Below are 21736 nucleotides of genomic sequence, written 5' to 3'. Positions count from 1 at the left end.
TCTTGTGAACTCAAAGCCAGTGATGTGGCAAAAGAACATATTTCATATTGAAAGTTTTTTAAGACATTAAAAAAAGAAAATTGGTCATTTTAATGGTTGAAAACAATATCTGTCATTCAAGAAACATTTTCATTAGGTTCATTTTTCTTTTATTTATAATAAAATTATTTACATGTATGCAATTAATCCTCCGCTAAAGACCACCTGCTCTGAGGTCATGGGTTCTTCATGTGGGGGTGGCCTTGGCTTCTCAAAGACTCTGGCAGTAACTCATGCCAGATTGTGTGTCTCCTGTCTGAATACCAACTGGCCTATCTCAGGCTCCTTGCTGGGTTGACTGCAGCTTGATGGATCTTTTTTTAGCCTCAACAACTCTTAAGAAAATTTTAAAAATTAAAAAGTTCTTGTTTCCATCTTTTGTTTTTACATCACCTGAATTTCCCAGGGTCTCCCTCATCCTCCCCTTCCATGAGACCCTGAGATACCCTTTCCCTTATAATAACAAAGAAGGGGGAAAGCTCAGTAAAGCTAACCAACATCACAAAACCTGATGTGGTATACAACAGTCTAAACCCATCTTCCCCACCTCTACAAAAGCATTGGGCAGGTGTCTTCATAGAGCTTTTCTTTGGTACCCAAGCTTGGTTGCTACACTTTCACAGCATTTAATTTTGATTGTCCTATTGTTCTTTCCATTTATGACGTAGTCATTGTTTGTGTTCTTTTTGTGGTCCTGCTTTGCTTCACTTTGAGTCCACTCATATAATTCTTCATGTGCTTCTTTGTAGTCATCATATTCATAATTTCTTATGGCACAGTATTATTCCATTAAATATGTGTACCACAACTTATCTAGCCTTTCCCCAGTCAATTGACATTTACTCTATTACCAGTTCTTTGCTACTACAAAAGTACACTATAAATATATTTGTGTAGAAAAAGCCTTTTTTTTAACCATTGAACTCTTTGGGTTATAAACTTAATGATGGACCCAGCAGCTTTTGATGACCACTTACTAAGTAATAAAGAGATTTGACCTGTGTCATTGATGGATATAATACCCAGATCAGTGAAATTACCAGTCCTTGACTTATTTAAGTATGAAAACTGATGCCTAATAATTTGTGGTCAGAAAAAATCTTTGGGAGTTTATAGTGTGAAATATTTTGCCATATTTCAATTCAGTTCAACATTTATTGAGTGCTTGCTAGGTATACACACCTTAACCTGGCAATTTGAAGCACTTTATGTTCTGGCACTGTGGTGGATGGACCTGCCATTTATTGTAGGAGGGGAAGCTGTGGTGGTTTCTTGTATTTTAAAATTTGTAATTATGGTAAAAATACACTTTTTCAAATTTTACCCCCTGCTTGTTTCTCACGCCTGCCAGACAAGAAAACACCAGGCTGTCAGATCCAGAAGGCATCCCTGGGTTGTGCTGCAATTTGAAGTCTTCTGAATTCATTTGTAGAGCTTGACCTAGTTCATCTAATGGCATATTGATGGACCTTGGTATTTTTCCATATTCAGAACTTCGCATGTCCCCCTAACATCAATTAACAGACTCGATTTGGAATGCAGCACATTTTTGAGTTCTTTGTAGGTGACACTCTCAAAAGCAGCAGTACAGAAATGATGGCAGACTCCCTCTGATGATCTCAACCCCCACGAGGCTGCTGACATGGGCACTGCCCCTGCTCCTAGGCCCGAGAGAACAGCTACCTTACTGCAGGCCTTGGGAGGCTCCCAGAATCCCCAAGATCCTGGAATACTCCATAACGGGAGCATTCCTAGAGGGCCATGGCCCACCCCCACTACCTTGGCTTCTATGGACTAGGTCCATAGCTATTGGTCTAGTACTGGGCTGCTTTGAGACCCATACCTTTTGTTAAAGCATTGAGGAAGCAGATTCCGGGGGATGGAGGGAGTGGACCCACAGCAAGAGAACTAAAACAGCCAGTATCTAGGAGACTCCCCACTTACAGATACTCTCCTCCTTCTCTTTCTCCTCCTCATTCTCCTCTTCTTCCTTCTCAAATTTTGCTACAGTAATTTGTTCTCTTCCTCGCCCCTTCAACTCCTACATATGTTTAGCTGTGTATGTCACTAGCACAGGGCTAACACATAGCAATCACTTAATAACTGTTGAATTAAATTAATGAGTTGTAGTGAAAGGAGGAGAGATAGGAGCCAGGAAGGAGTATTGTATTGTTGGTTCTTGTGGTTTAAGCCCTAAAACTAGGACATTTGCAACTTATAAAGCCTTACTCCTTTTTACCTTTCTATTTCCAGTTCCTACCTTGTATGTTTTCCTTGTGGTGCTTAGTAATTCCTCCTTTCGAAACACCTAAGAAGCATATTGCCATGTCCATTCTCATAACCATCTGGGAATGAAAAAATTCAGGAAAAAGAGGGAAGGAGATGGTGCCTAAGACCCAGGGGATACTTCAAGTGGAGGAATACTGAAATGCATCTGTTGTCGGCGGTCACTCAAAAAGGAGCATTATTTTACTAATAGTGTAGAAAACTATTAAAACAAATAGGGACAAAAAGCAATTAAACCTCTACCACCCTCACTCAATCCGACCCTTCTCCAGGTGGAGTTTTATAACTAGAACAATTCTGTCGTTTCCTCTCCCACAGCTTCCCCACCTCCCCCGCCTGTTGTGCTATAGTCTGTTGCATATTTTAAGGGAATATTTCCACATGGTCAGTTCTGGAAATGGGAATTGTCTTGGGACTTAAAAAAATTAAACATCTTTTGCTCCTTTAGGACATTTTCTTTAGTTCTCGTTTTGGATCTTTCAAAACCCAATGACCTTTGGCCAACCATGGAAAGTCTGTTGCAAGTCACAAAAACTCACGTAGATAAACTCATAGTGAAAGTGAGCAAGACCAATGCAAAAGCAGCTTCTGAAATGAGACAGAAGATGTGGAGTAATATGCAGAAGGACCATCCAGTAAGTTTTCTCTAGGAGATTTTTCCTGGAGTCCTAGACCTGGGTATAGTTAAAGATAGTATTTTTGAACCTCACAAATAAAGTCTTTAGATTTTTATGCATGACTTGAAATGCTTTTGATGCAGATGAACCTGTTCACTGGAAAATTATATTAGCTTAATAAAATCTCAGTAGAGAAAAACAAGATTAAAAAAGAATTCTTACGTCTTCTTGTTAGACATCTACTGTGATTGTTATGGCATGTTACACCAGTCAAAAGAAATAGAGTTTTAAAGTAGTGGTTTGATATTGATTTTATAATCTCTTTAAAATGAAGATAAAAACTAGACTGTATAAAAGTCATCTGGCAAGAGACTAGATGAAGGTACAAATTTAAGCAAGGAGTGGAGTTATAACAGCCTTCACCTCCACTATATATTTTGCATCCATTCAGATGTCTGTCACATATTCATTCTCTTTTGATAGTCTGACAACTAATTAAATTATAAAGTTGCAGTGATGGTAATACAAGTCCTTTAAATGCAATTGTGAATGTAATCTTTTGGAAAATTTAAGAGTGCCCATATCTGCTGCAAATATGTGTTATATGTGTTTTATATATTTAATAACTCTCCTATCTATAGAGTACAAATTTTACTATGATAACAATGCTAATGCAAAGTGGAACCAACAAGAAGAAATGTTTAAAAGAAAAAGTGGAGAATGAGAGAAAAAATATAGATGGATCAATGATGTGGGAGTGAAGACAAAGTAGATTTTTAAGTTCACAGTTAAAGTCAAGTTTTCCTATTTTAACCTCTGAAATATATGACAATAAGCAAATATTGGTGTGAACTCTATTTCAAGGAAACAGGGTCTAATTTTTCTGTGTTCTTTCTAACGGACAAAACATAATTTAAAGATAAATGGGAATTAATGTTCTTATAGTTTCTCAAGTTTTAGAAAGACTGTTTTTGTTTCTGAGAACATAGGTGCTCAATAAATACTTGATAGGCTGAATTGAATTCTACAAAGTTTCTTTGTTAATAGGATCGTGAATTAATTGACCCATTTCCAATTCCTCTGGTGATCATTGGAAGTAAATATGATATTTTTCAGGTAAGTAATTCACTTTTCCACTTCCAATGTTGTTTTTCTATGCATGCTTGTCTGTGTAGAACCCCATAAGAGTAACTATGAAATAAGAAAAGACCTTGATATAGTGATAGATTATGGATCCAGGGCTGGAAAAGGCAGAGTGGAGAGCCACAAAAATAGCAGTTACGGTGGGAATGTGGTGGGGCAAATTACTTTGGGAGAAAACTATAAAATTTGAATTTTTCATACAATCAGTGGGACTTCCCAGGTTTTATTTTTTAAAGTTGAAAATTAGGTTCATCTACTCTTTTTTTTTGAAGCATTAGGGATCCTAAAAATGTATGCTTATGTATAAATTGTCTTTAGCTGAGAGCCTGAGAGAACAAATGTGAGAGAACTATGGCTAATGCCTTATTAAAAATAATTAGAGCGAGAGTTGTGCTTGGCAGGAAGGCTGAGGCAGCAGAGACCTCAGAAGACAGCAAAGAAGGAGACGTGATGGTCTTCTCCCTCAGTCGTTGGCATCTTCCTTCTCTTTGTAGCTGATCCTTATCCTTTTTTTTCTGTTTATGAATGTACCTTCCTTTAGGATTTTGACTCCGAGAAGAGAAAAATAATCTGCAAGACGCTTCGGTTTGTTTCCCATTATTATGGGGCTTCACTGATGGTTAGTATGGTCTCAGTTCTGGTTGGGAGAATGGGCTAAATACAAATTCCGAAAGACAGGAAGTTTGTGGCAGTTATATAAGCCACCCTTGTGTAATAGTAATTAAGGTGGGACTTTTTGCTATTGACCTTTAATAATTCTGGCCTTTGTTTGAATGGGGCAGATAAAGTGGGATGTTTTTGTATTTCTCAGCACTGAGACAATTGGGAGTCATCGATTTGTATCTGATGTGATATTGGGGGTGGGGAACTTCTCCACGCCCAGCCTGGGTGAGGTAGCGGCCCTTGGGGCCCTGAATAGGATATATAAGCACAGAGGTTAGCATTCCCTCTCAAAGCTCTTAGCCACAGCAAGAGTGGCTGTGACTCTGGGCCAGCCGTTGTAATGAGCTCCCTGGCTGAATACTCAGATGTTGATAACTACGAATTGTATTTGGTCTGTAATTCAGGGTGCTGGCTTTTCCCCCTGAACTAGGTGGATGTTATTTGTAAGCTGCATTAAAGTAAGATTGTTAACCCCTTAACGTTGCTTTCCTTAGTAAAGCAGATGAAAAGGACCTGGGCTTGCAGCGTTCTGTGAGCTGGTTGTTGTTGGCTTTACACCCTCACAACAGCTGCTAGCCGAGTTGTTGATACACCTTGTATACTGCCTGTCATTTATTTCCTACTGCAAGTTTCACCTATCCTTAACATCTGGCCCTGAAGGCAGGAGATAGACCAGGATGTTAAAAGGCTATTTATTTAGAACATTCATTCAAAGTAGAAAATATTAAAAACACATTTTTAAAAGTCCCTAGAATCACCTCCCCCCCCAAGAATGTTGTCATGTCACCCTGTTTTAACAACCCAGCTAGCAGCTTCTGTGGGGGCGTAAGATGCACCCAGGATGCTGCCGGGATGCTGGAAAAGCACAGGTTCTTTTTATCTGCTTAAACAAGGAAAGCACGGTGAAGGGGTTGACCAGCTTACTTTAATCCAGCATTCACTTAGCATACAGACAACAATCATTTAGTTCAGGAGAAAATGCCAGCATTCAGTTAGCATTCAGTTAGTTCAGGGGAGCATACAGACGAGCATCGAGAGACAGACCAAATACAGATTCATTGACTTACTTCAGGGGAAAAAACCAGCACCTTGAGGTTCAAAACATTCATTTAGTTCGGGGGAAAAACAAACCAGCACCCCGAACCTCAAAACCAAAATACAAATAAATTACAAATATCAACAGACAGACCCAATACAATTCATAGTTACCAACATCTGGGCTCGGCCTGAGAGCAAGGGCTGGCCCAGAGTCACGCTCCCCACTGCTCCCACGCCAACCGGAAAAGGAAAGAGAGCGCTTCAAGCTGTCCTCTCCCCTCTTATAGAGTTTTTGACATCATCAAGCACCACCTGAATGACCAGGGCCGATTGGTTCTTGACTTGGCCCCTCCCCCTAGCGTAGATGTTAACACCTCCCCTCAGCCAGCCCCATGACTCATCACACAGGAAGTTTTCTGCTTCCTGACATGCTCTCTGGGCTTCCTGCCCCGGAAGAGCAAGCCACAGTGTCCAGAGGCTCAATGAGGTAAGCTGAGTCATTCAAAGAAAACAAAGGCCATTCTGGTTACATCCCATTATAACAATAATAAAAGCTAGCTAGCAACTTGGAGGCTTGTAAAGCACTTTGTGAGATGAATGGAAAGTGCTCTGTAAACCTGAGAGTGTTACATGAGTCTCAGGGAGAACAGGATAATGGAAGGACCACTGGGCCTGGGCATCAGGAGACCAGGGCTCAAGCTCCACCTCTCCCACTTAGAGCTGGGGGACTTTGCACGAGTCACTTAAACTCTCTCTGAGCTTCAGCTTTTTCATACATAAAATGGGAATATTTTTACTTCCTATCTCCCAGGAGTTGTGAGGGTCTGTGAAGGTGTAAACTGTAAGGCACTATACAAATCTGAGCTGTTAGTCCTAAAACATATTTTTTTAAAGTTTCGAGTAGACTTTGAAACATTAAAAAAATATTGTAAGTTTGTGTGTCATTGTCTTTCCTGCTAAATGTTTCGCCATCTTGGAAATTTTCCTAAAACACTTTAGTGCTGAAAAATCTGGTAGCATTCTGTAAGGGGGCAAGTGGTGTATTTTTAAAGTGTGTTTTTAATACTTTTATCTTTTGAATGATTGTTTTAAATAATTGGTCTTTTTAACATCCTGTTCTATTCCCTACCTTCAGGGCTAGGTGGTATTTAAAATATTAATAACAATAAAAACACTTCACACATTTTTTACTTTGTTCTTTTCTAAGCATTATCTGATCTGTTTTCTTAGAGATCACATTTATTTTTTAGCTACAATTTGCAATTTAACTGTACATATGAGGTTAACAGGATGCTTTATATGCCTTTTTCCATGAAATACCCTTGAAATTGAGATAGATACAGGTGAATGTTACCCAGTGACCAGGACAAGGACCACAAATCCTCCAGTTCTTGGTTTCTACTGCTAGATAATGCTACTAGCTTAGTTCCAGTCAAAAGATAACTCTCATCCTTTTTTCATTGCTGGAAATGAATGGTATACCTATCCTCTGGAAGACATTCCCATTCCTTTGCAAAATGACCCTTCTTCAGTGGATCTGCAAACTTATCAATATTCTTTCTAGGAATGTCAGTCAAAACTCACCCTTTTCTTCCTGCATGATTCTTGTTCATGCCCTCCTGTAAATCCTCCAGAGAAGGTCCACCCAACCTACTAGAAGCCTTCCTCTATATTTTTTAATATTATGTGGGTACAAGTGTATAATTTGGGCTATTTCTTTGTTGCTGCTCTCCCTGGCTGGCTTGTTTCATTTTCCAATCATACATTTCATGAGTAGTGTCTTTTATGCCATTTCTTGAATACAAAATTTTGTTGGTAGTATGCTACAGCCTGTGTATGTTCCCCATGCCTCTCTATTTCTTTTTGGCTCATCTACAGTTTTGATTTCACCCTTAGAGCTGGTTCATTAGTCATAGATCTTGGATAGATACTGCACATGGACGAGGAGCCAGGCCCAGAGTTGAATACGAGGAAGAGTTTGCTTTTGGGAAATTGTGCGGTGTTCCCTTGGGAAAATAACAGCATAAAATCTTAGCCCATTTGCATTTTTCTTTTTTTTTTTCAAATGGCCAAGGAATTCATCACTCAGTGATTGACCTACTCATGATGAGGCACCATCAGCTGCGTGGAACCTGGGCAATAAGCCTAGCCTCTTGCCAAGACCATATTTGGAGTCTCTCTGTTTAATAGCAGCTGCCAGGGCCTGTGATCCATTGGCATGATCTGAAAATCCAGTGTTGGCTGGCGTGAGCAGGGTGGGAATGACCATGGGCTTAGGACAACTAGACATTGTAGTGGCCAGAGCTCTTAGATGAGACTGAGTGATTCCCACACTCTGCAGATGCCGTACCTTTTGCACTGAGGGGTCACCAACTCTCTTAGTGCCTGGTGTTACTTACCTCCTCCCTTTGTGTTTGGTGATTAGGGAGAAGGAGGTGACTTGTAGTTGTTTATACATAAATAAGAGTTGATGCTAAACTTTAGTGACACTTCTATTTTACCATGATTTTTGCTACTTGGATCACATTTATTCCAACTACCAAAAGAAGAGAGACAGAGACAGAGAGAATGAGAATCTAGGGTTGTCCTTGTAACATGATGAGGCCTCAGATTAGAACCTTTTTTAGGTACACAATGACTTTTATTCCTGTTCCCCCCCCAAAAAAATGCATAGGACTAACTAGAGCCCATAAATAGTCAACAAAATTCTCCTATTCCAGAGAGTCCCATTTTCCCTAGGGTCCCCAGTTCCTTCCAACTTATGGCACTCTCTTATGATTTGGACTTCCTTTGCCAGGGAAGTGAAACTGTGCTTGCAAGTGGGAAAACTCCATGACATTTTTAATGGGAATCTGTTTCACCTCAAAGACCCATCTATATAGAAAAGCCAGCCTTATATACTGTCCTGAGGGTGTGGACTCTCCAAGGAGGAAAACATGGTTGGGGTTGTTAGATAGGCAACCAGCGTCCTTCCCATCAGTCTTGCACTGTCCAAATGACTGGGTTAATAAGAGGCCAGAATCTGAGTAGCTTATGTTGTCCTGGCTATAGTGCCTTGTAGCTGTTCCTACATGGGAGGGTGGGGTGAGGAGAAGGGAGAAAGACTGAGGCATGTATGCTCCTCTTCTTTTCCCAAGAGGATCCAGTCTGGATTACAGACCTCTTGAACTTGAGCCTGCTAGAGAGGTAATGTCGGAGGCTCCCATTGTTCAGGCTCAGAGGCTAGATTCTGGCGTCACCATGCACTGGAACTCCCATTCCTTGATCCAGGATGGTGGGGCTCTAAAATTCTCACCACTGGCCTGTGGTTCCATTATCTGTGGCTGCTGTCTCTTGGGCTGAGGGATCAGGTTACTGTCTCTCCTAGCCTGAGAAGCATCTCTCAGTGAGCCTAGCTCTGCTCCTGTCCCAGAATTTTAGGATTATAAATTTAGAGCTGGAAGGGAGCTCTTTAGAGGTACCTCTAGTCTCCTTATTTTGCAGGAGAGGAAATTCAGCCTCCTGGAAGTGAGGTGACTTGCCCACAGAGACACATTAAGTTGGGAATACAGTTGCTCTCCTTCCAAATTTAGCACCCTTTCCTATGGCCAACCTTGCAGAGACATTGCAAAGAGCAAAACTTCGCTGGAATACAGCTTTTGTGGAGGTTGCAGAATGCAGATAATCTAAATAGGAAACACACATACCAAGTTGTTTTTTTTTTAAATTGGATCTAAAAGCAGCAGTTAGTCTGTTTCAATCAAAGTTAGAGTTTACAAACATTTTCTTTGTAGTCCAACACTCAGGATGTTGTTATTTGTATATATGCCTTGAATTAAGATATGAGGACTGCCTATAATGTAAAGTCATCTGGACAGACACACTGGAACTTTCCCTTCCACGTGGAAGTTAGCATTTGACTCAGCCATTTAAGGGGGCTATCCACTTGTTATTGTGGCACTATTATTGCTCAAAACATTCCTAGAACTTCCATTTTTGGAACTGCCTTTAGAACCAGTTTACAAGTCACAAGAAAGTGTCTCATTACTTTGTCAGGTTTTAATGCTCTGCCCAGTCTGGCATCCAACCTCTCTCTCTAAGTTTATTCCATGTTTCCTTATTTAACATTCTCTTTCATGAATTCTATGTTCCATGTAGACTGGCCTATTTTTCTTTCCCATATATGATATGGCATCTCCCATCACCATGCTCTTTTGAACAGGGTTTTCTATGATACCTGGAATTCAGTCTTTTCTGAGCTCTAAATCCCTTAGATGCTTCCAAAGCTTAGCTTAGATGCCACTTCCTAAAGGACTTACCCTGCACCTTATGGACATGTTGTTCCTATCCCCACTCCACACCCCGCCCCCAAATTGAATAGGAGAGGAACTGTGTTCTTAGCTTAATGTGTCTCCTTGGGCAAGTCACCTCACTGTCAGGGGCCTGAATTTCCTCTTCTGTTAATGACTTTGAAGGGAGAGACTTTATCATTTTTCTTTGACTCACCAGTGTTTAGCACAGTGTCTGACACAGAGTTGAAGCTTAATAACCTGAATGACTAGTCACAAAACTTTGTTTTCAACTTAGGGTTGTTACTAGGCTTGATTAGACACTATATTCACTGGAGTTGACTCCAGGTGACTTTTGGCTGTTTCAAAAACTCAAATCCACCCAGGATGTTTGTAATACTGAGAACTCTCAAACCGATTGCCAACTCTCAAGCAGTTCCAAGAATGTTACAACTTACACTCTTTGATTGTGAACTGAATGTGTATGCCAATTCACTGATTAGGTTTGGAAAAATATCCTTTTGGGGGGCCATTGCTGGTGTGTGTGTGGTCAGTAAACATCTGTTAAGCACCTAACATGTGACAGGCACTGTGCTGAGCATTGGGGATACAAATAGAAAAAAAAAAATTCCTGCCCTCAAGGAACTTATAGTCTAATGGAAGAAGATAATGCATAAAAGGAAGCTGAAGGGGGAGGGAGGGGAAAGTACCCAATGAGGGGATATGACTAAGAAGTCGGAGAAGTTCCAGAGTAGTACAGGTAGGTGAGAAATGAGGATATGTCAGAGCTGAGCTCACTCCTTTAATAGAGGTTTTGGAGAGCATGGTACCACTTTCCAATGAGAGAGACAAAAGGTAGTGATGAGATGGAGTATCAAGGTGTGTGTGTGTGTGGTGGGGGGGAAGGGGTATACACACATATTCAGATGTGTGTATGTACGTACATATATGTATTATTACACATGTCTCATTTTTTTAAATGGTACTGATAGGGATCATATCATGATCCATGTTTTTGGGAGTGGCTGAAATGACAGTTCAAATGTGGCAGACTCTTCCATGTTATATACATACTCAAGAAGTTTGGTTAAAGAAAAGATCAAATTCGTCATGGGGAGGTTTTGCTTTGTGTGAAAAGACATAACTAGTTTTTAGGTAAATTGTGATTCCCCCATTAAAGTGTTTTTTTATTTGTTTCTATGATGCAAAGGTACAACATATCATTTACTCTCTTGATTTCTTTAGTTTGCCAGTAAATCAGAAGCTCTCCTACTGAAAATACGTGGAGTTATCAACCAGTTAGCATTTGGCATTGAGAAAAGGTAATGTAATAAAAGACAATTAGGATTGTCTCCTCATGTGATTGTCACTACTAGCTATTTTCTGTTTCTTGGGCTTTCATGAAAAGAAAAATGTCCCAGATGGTTACTCAAGAGATCGTTTCATTTGCTTTTTTATATTTGTATTTAGTAGTTTATAGATTTTTACAGAGAGTGTTATTGATTACTTTTCATTGAAAGAGTAAAATAATGTTCATATCATATTCATTTTCTTGGTTTCCTTTTTTCCCCACATTTTAAAAACATCTGTAATCTTTTCTTGCATAGTCGATGTCTTACACTGATTTTTAAGATGCAGACAATATATTTAATATTCACTTTTCTTAGTTCAAATCCAGTACTATAGCAGAAATAATAAGTTGGATCCCTTTTTTCCCTGGAAAATTTCTTCTCAAGGAAACATTTTTAATATTTGGGTTCATTTGAGTTAATAGTCATTTGAGGACAGTACTTTCACCAGGTTTTACAGTCTCTAGATATAAAACTTAGCTCTAGCCTTTACGATGAGAGCATTTGTGGCAGGAGTTTTGATTGCTAAAATAAATTGGATTCTTTTTCCTTCTTATCCGTGTAGCAAATCAATGTCTGTGGACCAGAATAAACCACTGTTTATCCCAGCAGGATTGGATTCTTTAAGTCAAATAGGTTGGTGAACTTATTAAGATTGTTCAATATTTTTTTAATTGCTTATTGATTTTAACCTGGCCCATGTTCATATAAGCTCCAACACCAACATTTTATAGGTTTTCATTATCATTGTTACAGTAATTTCACAAGTATTAATGTTATACATACTATATTGATGTAACATGTAGCATATTGATGTTTCGAAGAGGGACCATCATGTAGGAAACATATTCTTACTTCTAAGCCACATTCCACCATAACTGTTTGCATATTCTTCCTTTCCCCTGATCCTGCCTGACTGTCACTTCTAGATATCCAGGATACTGGAAAAGATGTTTTGAATTATTTCGGATTTTCCGTGTTCTGAGTGGTGACAGTCATCTTCTACCTCAGCCATTCTTTTTCCCCTTCCATCCCCACTAGGTTAAAAGTGACTTGGCTTTGAATGAAAAGTTTTTGATAGTGAGTCAGAAAGTCAGATGTTGAAGGAGAGGAAGGAGGTAGCTTTGCAGATTGATTTTACAGGTTTTAGTATTGATAGTAAACAATTGGGTGGGGTTTTATTTGTTAATCATTGTCATAACATGCAGTTTTCTAGTATACTTTTATAATTTGGAGTTAAACTTTACTCATTAGGGTCTCCTCCTGTGTCTGAGAATGACATTGGAAAGCTTCATGCACAAACCCCAATGGAGCTATGGAAAAAAGTATATGAAAAAGTATTTCCACCAAAGGTAAGAATTTTATTTTTATCCTCTGAAACCCAGAGAGTTGGCACTACTAGAGAATGGTTTCGAAATATTAGCATGGACTTGTTTTAAGTATCCTTTTACTTCTTCTTTGTAAAATGTTTTCATTTCAGAGTGCCAGTACATCCAAGGAGACCAGAGACCCAGCCAGAGACCCCCAGTATGCAGAAAGTGAAGTTGATGAGATGCGAGCACAGAAAGACCAGGTACCATCTTGTCCATTTGTTTTATTTCACAAGAACTTATACCAAAACAGTGGCTCTAGAATTCACCAGGTTTTTAGAATCCATTTATTATTAGAGTTTGGTAGTGAATTCTTACCTCTCTATTTAAGAAACAAAATTAAGATCTTCTCAGTCAAGGTGGGTTAGAGAATTCACATACACCGGTGAATTCAGAATTCCTCCTGGCTCCTTTGTTGTCCTCAAGACTCCTCCATAAAAATCTTCTACTTTAAGAATTAAAGATGTCACAGAGCCCTTTTTGTGGTGCCCTATAATGCTCAATAAATGTCAGTGTTATTAAATAATAGAAAGGACTCGTTTGTGGTAAAGTTAGTGGAAGCTCAAGATTATGCTAATTTGAAATGACTGAGATGTGATGTTAAACGTGAAATACAAATGATGTGACAGAGTACTTTTGGCCTGTTATGACAGCTCATATTTTTGTAGGTGCCTTATCAGTTTAATAAAATTACCAGACTAAATTTTTCAGTGTGCAGATGATCATGCAGGTAACCACTCTAAATCCTAGGCAAGTAATCACTTGTTATTCAGCTAAACAGAGCCAGGCAAAGCAAAGAATTACTGTTGCAAGAGTTAGTTGAAGACAATTGTATACGGGCCTGTTATCAGAGAATCTTTTCCCAATATTATCTGAATACCTCCCAGGACCCATGGAACAGGGCAGTTTTTAGGTAGAATTATATTAAACCAGATCATTTAGACATAATATTTAAAGCATTCTGTCTATATGTAGAACTTTTTCTAATGAGGTTTCTCTAGGTGAACCAAGGTGAAAGTCAGTATTAGGAAAATGGTGCAGATGACTTTAAATGACCCCATGAACTCCAGTTATCTCTCTCTGTTTCTTGGCTCGAGAGACCAGCTGAGTTGGAAGTTATCTTAGACTTAATGTTTATCTAGTAGTCAATAATAAACTCTACTTATCTATATGAGTATCTGATCATGTTACGAAATCATTAGTATCATTGTATTTTCTTATATAATTTGAGCTAGCTGTCACTAGAGGACAAAAGGATTTCTAATCATTGTGATTTATATATGACCATTTCTATGAGACCATTTAATTTTAAATATAATATCCAACTACTCTAAGGAAATCAGTTTAAGCTAACCAAATAGGCTACAGGCAATTGGGAATTTCAACTAAGATGGAAAAAAGCAAGGATTCCAACACTGGTGCTTCCCTTCAGGCTCGTCATTATCACTGCAAGGAGAGGTAATGACATCAGTAGGGACAGCCTAAGTGGGAGAGCATTTTTCCAAGCAATGGCAGTTTTTTTAACCTGCCTGAAAAGTAAAAATTTCGTCTCGAAACCTTTTTCATAGTGGCCAGCCTATAGCTATATTACACATGAGTCATAGGTTTTAAATGGTCACACAACTTCTTGGTGTAATTTATTTATTTCTGCTTTAAAGATACTTTAAATATTACAAGTGGGTATTTATTTATTTGGTTTAAAGATAAGGTTTATTCACATACTTTTTTATTCCCTTGCAGTAGCTTCATATCCTTGGCATCAAGTTGAATTGATTGGTAGTAGAAAGGACTTTGATAAACAAAAATACTTTATAGATTTTTGTACCGTTGATAAGTTCTTAAAATGATTTTCTAATGGTTGCTTGTTATTTTTAAAATGTCTTGGGAAAAACACATTTCCACTTTTATGGGTTTTCGTAGACCAGGCTATGTTCTTTATGCAGAGTGCATAACAAATTCATTGACTTAGATGTGGATAACTTAGAAGTGAATTTTTAGCTGGAAAAAGATACCTAGTTATTAGCACATATTTCTTCAAAGTGCCTTTCTAAGTTTATTTATTGCTTGATTATTGCTACACATACCATATTCATTGAAAATAACATTTTTATTTGATCTAAAAAGCACTGTGATAAGATTCACCAGGAAGAAGACAATTCTCTAGCTATAATCAACTTTAAAATGTCAAAAATTTCCCATAATTACTTGAAAGTGGGTCTTTTTTTTAGGAGCAACACTTAAATGCTTAGAAAAGCCCATTTTTCCTTCTTTTAAATACTGATACTGCATCAATTAGACATATGCCTCTTAAAAATATATCACATGCTTTCATGTTAAAAACTGGAATATTACACTTTGATTTCTAACACATCATACAAATTTGGTGTTGATTTACTTTCATATGACAGGGCTTTTTCTGATTCCCTGGGCTTTGTAGGAGAAGAGGTGGTGATTTTTTTTTCTACTAAAATATAATGCAATATCATCTCTTGATTGGGCCTGAGCATTGTCTAGACTGGGGATTCCTGTCCCCAGCTTCTGCTCTATAAAAACAAAACAAAACTTCCTCTCCAGCTTCCAACATACAGACTGGTTTCGCTGTCATAGCAGCCAGTCTAACATGGTTTCTACCTTTGGCTCTGAAGAAGAATGGATACAACACCATCACACCATCAGTTTTATTGAGAGGCAGCAGTGCTGAGCTTGGAGTCAGGAAGACCAGAGTTCAGATCCTGCCATAAACATGCATCAGCTAGGTGACCCTGGCCAAATAATTTAGCCTCTTTTGGACTCAGCTCTTCATCTGTAAAATGTGGAGCTTAGACTCAATGACCTTTAATGTTAAATCCAGCTCTAGGTCTATGATCCTTGTGTTCAAGTATAGGAGAATTCTGTTCTAAAGAGTATAATGCTAAAAATAAAATTCTTGGGTAATATAAAGTAGAAGATAAAACAAATTTGGAGCCCAGGCTCTCTCTGAAAAGAAATACCTCAAATGTAGGAAATGAATGTAGAGTCTAGCGTGTTCCCTTCAGCCTTGCGCCTTTCTTCCATCAAAGCTTTTAAATCTTTATTTGTAAGATATATTTATGGGTGGAGCAGTTGAGCATTTCTGGGGTTTGCAGGTAGTTAGAATATTATGAAAATGATGGGGGGCTAGAGGGATACCTACTTTTTGAGCTCCCAGTGTTTGTAGTACAAACATTCATTCATCCAACAAAGTGTTATTAAGCATCTCCTGGGAGCAAAGCAGGCTGGGCAGTGGGAGAGATGGTGAGACAAATGAGAGACATGGGCTCTGGCCTCCAGGAGCTTAAACTTCTGTAAGAGGAGATAAAATAACACTAACATTCAGAGAAACAAATTAGAAAGTGACAAGTGAATAAGAGGTGTGTAAAATGCTATGAGATCAAATGAGAAAGAAACCACTTCCAAAAGTGATATTAGGTAAGGACACTTCATGGGAGAGTGGTCATTTGATCTAAGTATAGATAGGATATTAATATGGGAAATGATAGAGAAAAAGTGTTCTGAGCATAGAGAATGGCATGAACCCAGGTCCAGATACACAACAGCATGGAAGTGATCAGGGGGGAACAAGCAATCCCATTTGGATGGAGCCCAGAATATGCCATGAAGCATATTAATGGTAGTGTGAGATATGGTTAGAAGGGGTGGGTTGGAGTCAGATTGTAGAGGACCTCCACTTTTGGCCAAGGAGTTTGGTCTCTATTCAGCGAGCAGTAGGGAAGCTATGGTGGTATTTGAATAAATTTATTTGAGTAAGCATTATTTCATAATACGAAATAATATAGAATTCTATAATGGAATAACCATTATACCAAGAAAATTTACCTGGTGTGTAGGATAGATTATATCAGTATGCTATATCTGTCTTGGCTGGAGAGCAGAGCGAAGAACTTCCAAAGCCTCTATCTAAAGAGGGCTCCCAAGGCAGCCATCTTTCTGTCCACTTCCTGCCCAGCTGTATTCCTTTGGACTGGATTCCATCAACCTCCTGCCCTCTTTTTAGCTTCCTTTTTTGTGTGTTGTCTTTCCCTGTTAGATTATATGCTCCATGACGGGAGAGAGTGTCATTCTTTTTCATATTTGTATCCCCAGCACTTGACACAGTTTATTGACTGACGAGTGTAGGAGGAAAAAGAAGTATAAATAGGTTCGTTTGGAAACTATTTGGATAGACCAGGCAAAAGATAATGGAAGCATGGACTAATACAGGCATTGTCGGAATGGTGAGAAGGGGACTGATGCAAGAGATAATGAGAAAGTTGGCCTATTGTCAGCTGTGTGGGGAGATGGAGTCAAAGGTCTTTAACTCCTAGGTCATGCGCCTGCGCAACTGGGAGAAAGGTGGGCTTACTGACTGAAGTAACTGGGTCAAGAAGAATTGAATGTACTAGAAATGGTGTCTGATCATGTGCGTTCATCAGAGGAACTGGTACAGAAGGGAAAAAAAACAACAAACAACCATCTGTTCTACTTGTTCGTTTGAAGGATCAGTGATGGGATTTTGCCTCGGGTTCCTCCTTAGCCTCCCAGGGTCCCTTTCTCCTCTCTGCACTTTCTTATTCTTTGCTGCCCTGCAGTGACAGTGTGTAGTCTGCCCTTCGCTCTCTTGCCAGCTCATTCTGACCTCAGCGTGATGACCCAGTGGTTACGACTCTTGTGATTGCAGTTGGAGTCATGCCAGATCCTTTAGGCCCAAGCTAGAACACCCCTATTGGTAGCTCTGGCAGTGACCAGAGGAGGAGGCAGAAGCCTCTAATTGTGATCAGCTTTGACGTTGTCATGGGAGCCTTCATCTCCATGCTGGGCAGGTTAAGGAGTGGCCTTAAACTTCTGTAATGTCAGAACCACATCAAGTCATTAGGCAAGGCTTAAAACTCTCTATATCACACGACTATTAAGTCCAGCTTAAGGAGGAAAAGGGATAGCCTTCCTGTATTCTGCTGATCACTTGTCAGGTGCCTAATGAACCCAACAAGAGGCTTATTTATTCAGGTAGGATTTAGCTTGGGGCCTCTAGGTGTCACAGTGGATACAGCACTCGGCCTGGAGTCATGAAGACTCGTCTCAATGAGTTCAAATCTGGCCTTAGATACTTCCTGGCTGTGCGACCCTGAGCAAGTCATTTTTAACCCTGTTTGCCTTAGTTCCTCATCTGTAAAATAGGCTGGAGATAAAATGGCAAACCACTCTAGTATTTTTGCCAAGAAAACCCCAAATAGGGTCACAAAAAGTCAGATATGACTGAACCACAAGAGGATTTAGCTTACCAGGCCTCTGAGGTCCCAACCAGCTCTGAGATCCTGTGATTCCTCAGAATCTCAGGCTAGTACCTTTATGATTAGGAAGTTCTGTGGGCAGTTTCCCTAATTTTGTGGTTTCCCACAAATCCATTTCCTTTAGCTCTACTCACAATGATTTTGGAGTATATGGAGTAAGATTGTTACTAAGAACCTTCCTGTATTCTCATCTGCAGATAGATGGACCTAATTCCATTAGCTGTCTCTCATTTGTTCTTTTTTCTCATTATTTGCTAGCTTTGCTCTGGACCCTCTCCAGAGTTTCTCTGCCTTCAGACTTTACTTGGGCCCCTAGAAAGGGCCTGGCCAGTGGTCTAGTGTTTTTCAACTTTTTTTTTTAATTTTACAGGTTAAAGCAATTTTTTTTTTTTTTTTTGCTTTTTGGCAGGGCAGTTGGGGTTAAGTGACTTGCCCAAGGTCACACAGCTAGCAAGCGTGTCAAGTGTCTGAGGTCGAATTTGAACTCAGGTTCTCCTGCCTCCAGGGCTGGTACTGTACTCACTGCGCCACCTAGCTACCCCTTAAAGCAATTCTTGACTTTAAAGAAATGTTAGTGTTTAAGGCATTTAGTTTGGAAGACCAAACTAATTTATTTCCTCTATTTTTGGTATCAAAGGAATCTCTTGAATCAGTTTTAAAGTCTGAAGAAAGCATTCTACGGCATTGGTTCATCAGGGTTATTTTGCTAAGGGGGAATGAGCCTGACGTGTCTTCCTAAATCCCTCAATTAAAAAAAATCACCTCATTTGTAGTCTCTTTGTTTTTAGGGCACTTTACTTTCAGAAACATACTTGGGAAAGAATATTCATAATAGCCACTACTGAATCTCAACTCAGTGTTTATAAGTAAATGTGAAGTAAGAATCTGTTTTTGCATCCTTTGTGAATAAATGGTCTTGAATTCAACAGATATTTCTTATTGTGTCTGCTTTATGCAAGGGGCTCTGGGCTCTGGGGATGCTGACATAAAAGCAAAAGATTCCTTGCCTTCTCTGAGCCCACATTGTACTAGGGCACCGCCCTGCCTCACTTAAATCAGGCACAAGTCAGGGCATCACCTGGTGATGTCATTAAAATTAAAGGACCAACAACAAGGTACATCAGTAGCCAAGATTAAAACTCAGCAGTTCTCTTACTGTCTTTGGGCTTTTCTTAGTTACTCCAAAGTAGCTCTCAGAAAACTTGTATCTGTAGCAGTAAGTGTGGCTGGATACAAGACAGCCTTCCTACCTCCTAGGCCTTTTAAAATAGAACTGAAATTTCCTGAGTTTGCCCAAGAGGATTTTCAGCATCCGATGGTTCATTAATGCAGCCATTATCATTACTGGAAAATACAATAAGAAAAATTTGAACAGGACCCCAGATAGTCTTCATTCCCTTCTTAGAATGACTTGACTTCCTGGAGGACCAATTGTTAATTGTTGTTTTGTCTTAATATCAGTTGACAATTTGTGGAATATTTTAATAAGAAAATGTCTCAAAAGAGTGTTAGTAAATGCTGAACGCTTAGTTTTCTTGAGACCAGAATTTCTAGTCACTGTTTACACTTGTGAACTTGGTCTTTGAAATGGCAAACAATAGATATCCAATGCCCTAAAGTTACCTGACTTAATTAAAATGATAAGCTGTGAGAGACTTTGAGATTTATTACTTTACAAGATCTCTACAAAGTTCTTGTTTAGCTTTTAAACTTTAACGTAGGTCATGGGTATGACAGACACCATCTGTAATTGTCCAGTGACAAGAAACTGAATATTCTTCTCATAGTGGATGTGAACTTGAATTCTGATAGAGGACACAATTTACGTTCTTTCTGTCATATTTTTTTTAGTTTGTCCTAGGATCCAGGATGAGAACACTTGTGTATAATTTGTTTTGAAGTACTTTTTGCAAATTGTACCTACCTAACCTGTACCAACCCTAACCCTAAAATTGTCCTATAACCTCATTTATCAAAGTTTAGACAAAAGAGCTTCGTCCATTAATGGAAAACAAAACCTTAGGATTATTACCAAAATTTATGATAAGTGTTAATGACACTCAGGATACAGTGATTGATTACAGTCCAAAGTGAGTGAAGTATGATTTTTTTTGAGTGCTCAGTGTAAAGAATTTGGAAAGTTATTTATAAAATTTTCTGTTTTAGGAACTAGAACAGTATAAAAAAAATTCTTCTAAATCCTGGAAACAAATCGAGTTTGACTCCTGAACCTAATATGTGGGAACACAGGCATCAGTAGGTTTGTATTTCTTCTCTCTGAAACAAGAGTAAAATTTAAAATTTTTTCATCCCTTGTGGTAATATATAAAATATTTTAATGTAAAATGTGTAACTGCTATAAATGAAAGACATTTTAATACTATAACTTTCAAGTAATCTGAAAATATTTTTAAAAGAAAAAAGTAAACTCAAATGCAAATATTTGAAAAAGATGGAAAAAAAATCTTGCTACCAGTGCCTCTTAGAATGAGATAATAATTGTGTTTATATAATATTCTCTCATATGTGCATTTGTAGGTTTTCTGTTTTTATAGTTTTATAGAATGTACAAACTTATGTTTGAAATAGTTACTAATGAAGAATTATTCTCTCATATTATAGCAATTTCCTTTATAGAATGGTTCCTCTGGAACTAAGGTGCGTCTGTCCTAGGATTGGAAGTATTGAAACTCCATCAGAGGTACCTCACAGTGGTTATCTCATTCCACCCTCCTATAATCAATCTCATGAAATTCATATCTGATAGCCCGGGTCAAGATGTTTGCTTGAAGGGGCTGTTGATATGGCCAAAGTCTCACTGACTCTAGAGACTCAAGAACTAAGCTCCAGTTTCAGTAGGGTAACCATTCTTGAAAACAAAATTCAGATCCACTAGCAGCATGTTTGTGTGTCTGCCAGCCCTCTTAAATATGTAGAAACCTACCAGTCTGAAGACACAGATCAAAGTCTTTCAGTTGACAGTAGCATATTATTGGTCTGTCTAAAATTAAAAGCTAACTCTCAACTTTTGGGGGAAAAAGTATAATGAATATGAATTTTCCAAAAATTTGGAATAATTTGAATACTATGTTCATGTATTCATATAAATATTTCCATTTTCTGGTACCGAATAGGTAGAGAGGGTCAAGGAGCCTGTTCTACTTGCAGTTCTACTACTGAGTTGAAAAAATTCATTTACTTCATCTCAGTAAAATGTAGATTACACTTAGGTTGTTTTATTTTTGTTTTGCTTAGTGTGAATTGTATAAATCTTATTCATATATGCATCTGTAAAGTTTTAGATTTTTATATGAACCCAGAAGATTTTGCTGTATTAAAAAAATTCATATAAAATTAAATTACCACGTAACCTCTTTATAAAAACACTTAGGGACAGGAATCAAATGTTGGGCAATATTATTTGAGCATTTTATAGTATGGAGTTATTTATAACCAAATCCAAGTAATGACTAGCTATATAATTTTTATGTAACTGCTTATTTGTAAAGAATTCATGATCACATAAAAAGCTGTTTGATATATATTTCATTGATGGAATTAATAATGCTAATAAATGTTGACTTTAGCATTAAAAAGAAGTATCACTTACAGTCTTAAACTTTATTCTCTATGCTTTTAAGACAATTTAGCCTTTAC

General features: G+C 38.4%; 1 protein-coding gene across 2 annotated transcripts in view; it reads left to right on the top strand.

Moving 5' to 3' along the window:
- The window catches only part of DYNC2LI1 (dynein cytoplasmic 2 light intermediate chain 1), a 44618-nt gene extending 22940 nt beyond the window's left edge, over positions 1-21678 (top strand). Inside the window, exons 6-14 of one of the 2 annotated variants that reach the window (XM_036750341.1) lie at positions 2774-2960; positions 3990-4058; positions 4627-4704; positions 11300-11376; positions 11969-12039; positions 12658-12755; positions 12884-12976; positions 20246-20339; positions 20702-21678. In XM_036750341.1, the coding sequence (XP_036606236.1) occupies positions 2774-2960; positions 3990-4058; positions 4627-4704; positions 11300-11376; positions 11969-12039; positions 12658-12755; positions 12884-12976; positions 20246-20308 (736 nt within the window). In that variant the 3' untranslated portion in view covers positions 20309-20339; positions 20702-21678. The remainder of the gene's footprint in view (positions 1-2773; positions 2961-3989; positions 4059-4626; positions 4705-11299; positions 11377-11968; positions 12040-12657; positions 12756-12883; positions 12977-20245; positions 20340-20701) is intronic. The other variant, XM_036750342.1, reaches the window with a different exon arrangement.
- The last annotated feature ends 58 nt before the right edge of the window (positions 21679-21736 follow it).

This window comes from Trichosurus vulpecula, chromosome 3 (genome assembly GCF_011100635.1).
Source record: "Trichosurus vulpecula isolate mTriVul1 chromosome 3, mTriVul1.pri, whole genome shotgun sequence".
NCBI classification, from domain to species: Eukaryota; Metazoa; Chordata; class Mammalia; order Diprotodontia; family Phalangeridae; genus Trichosurus; species Trichosurus vulpecula.
Note: the sequence above shows the minus strand (reverse complement) of the source record. Positions and strands in the feature narration are given on the sequence as shown.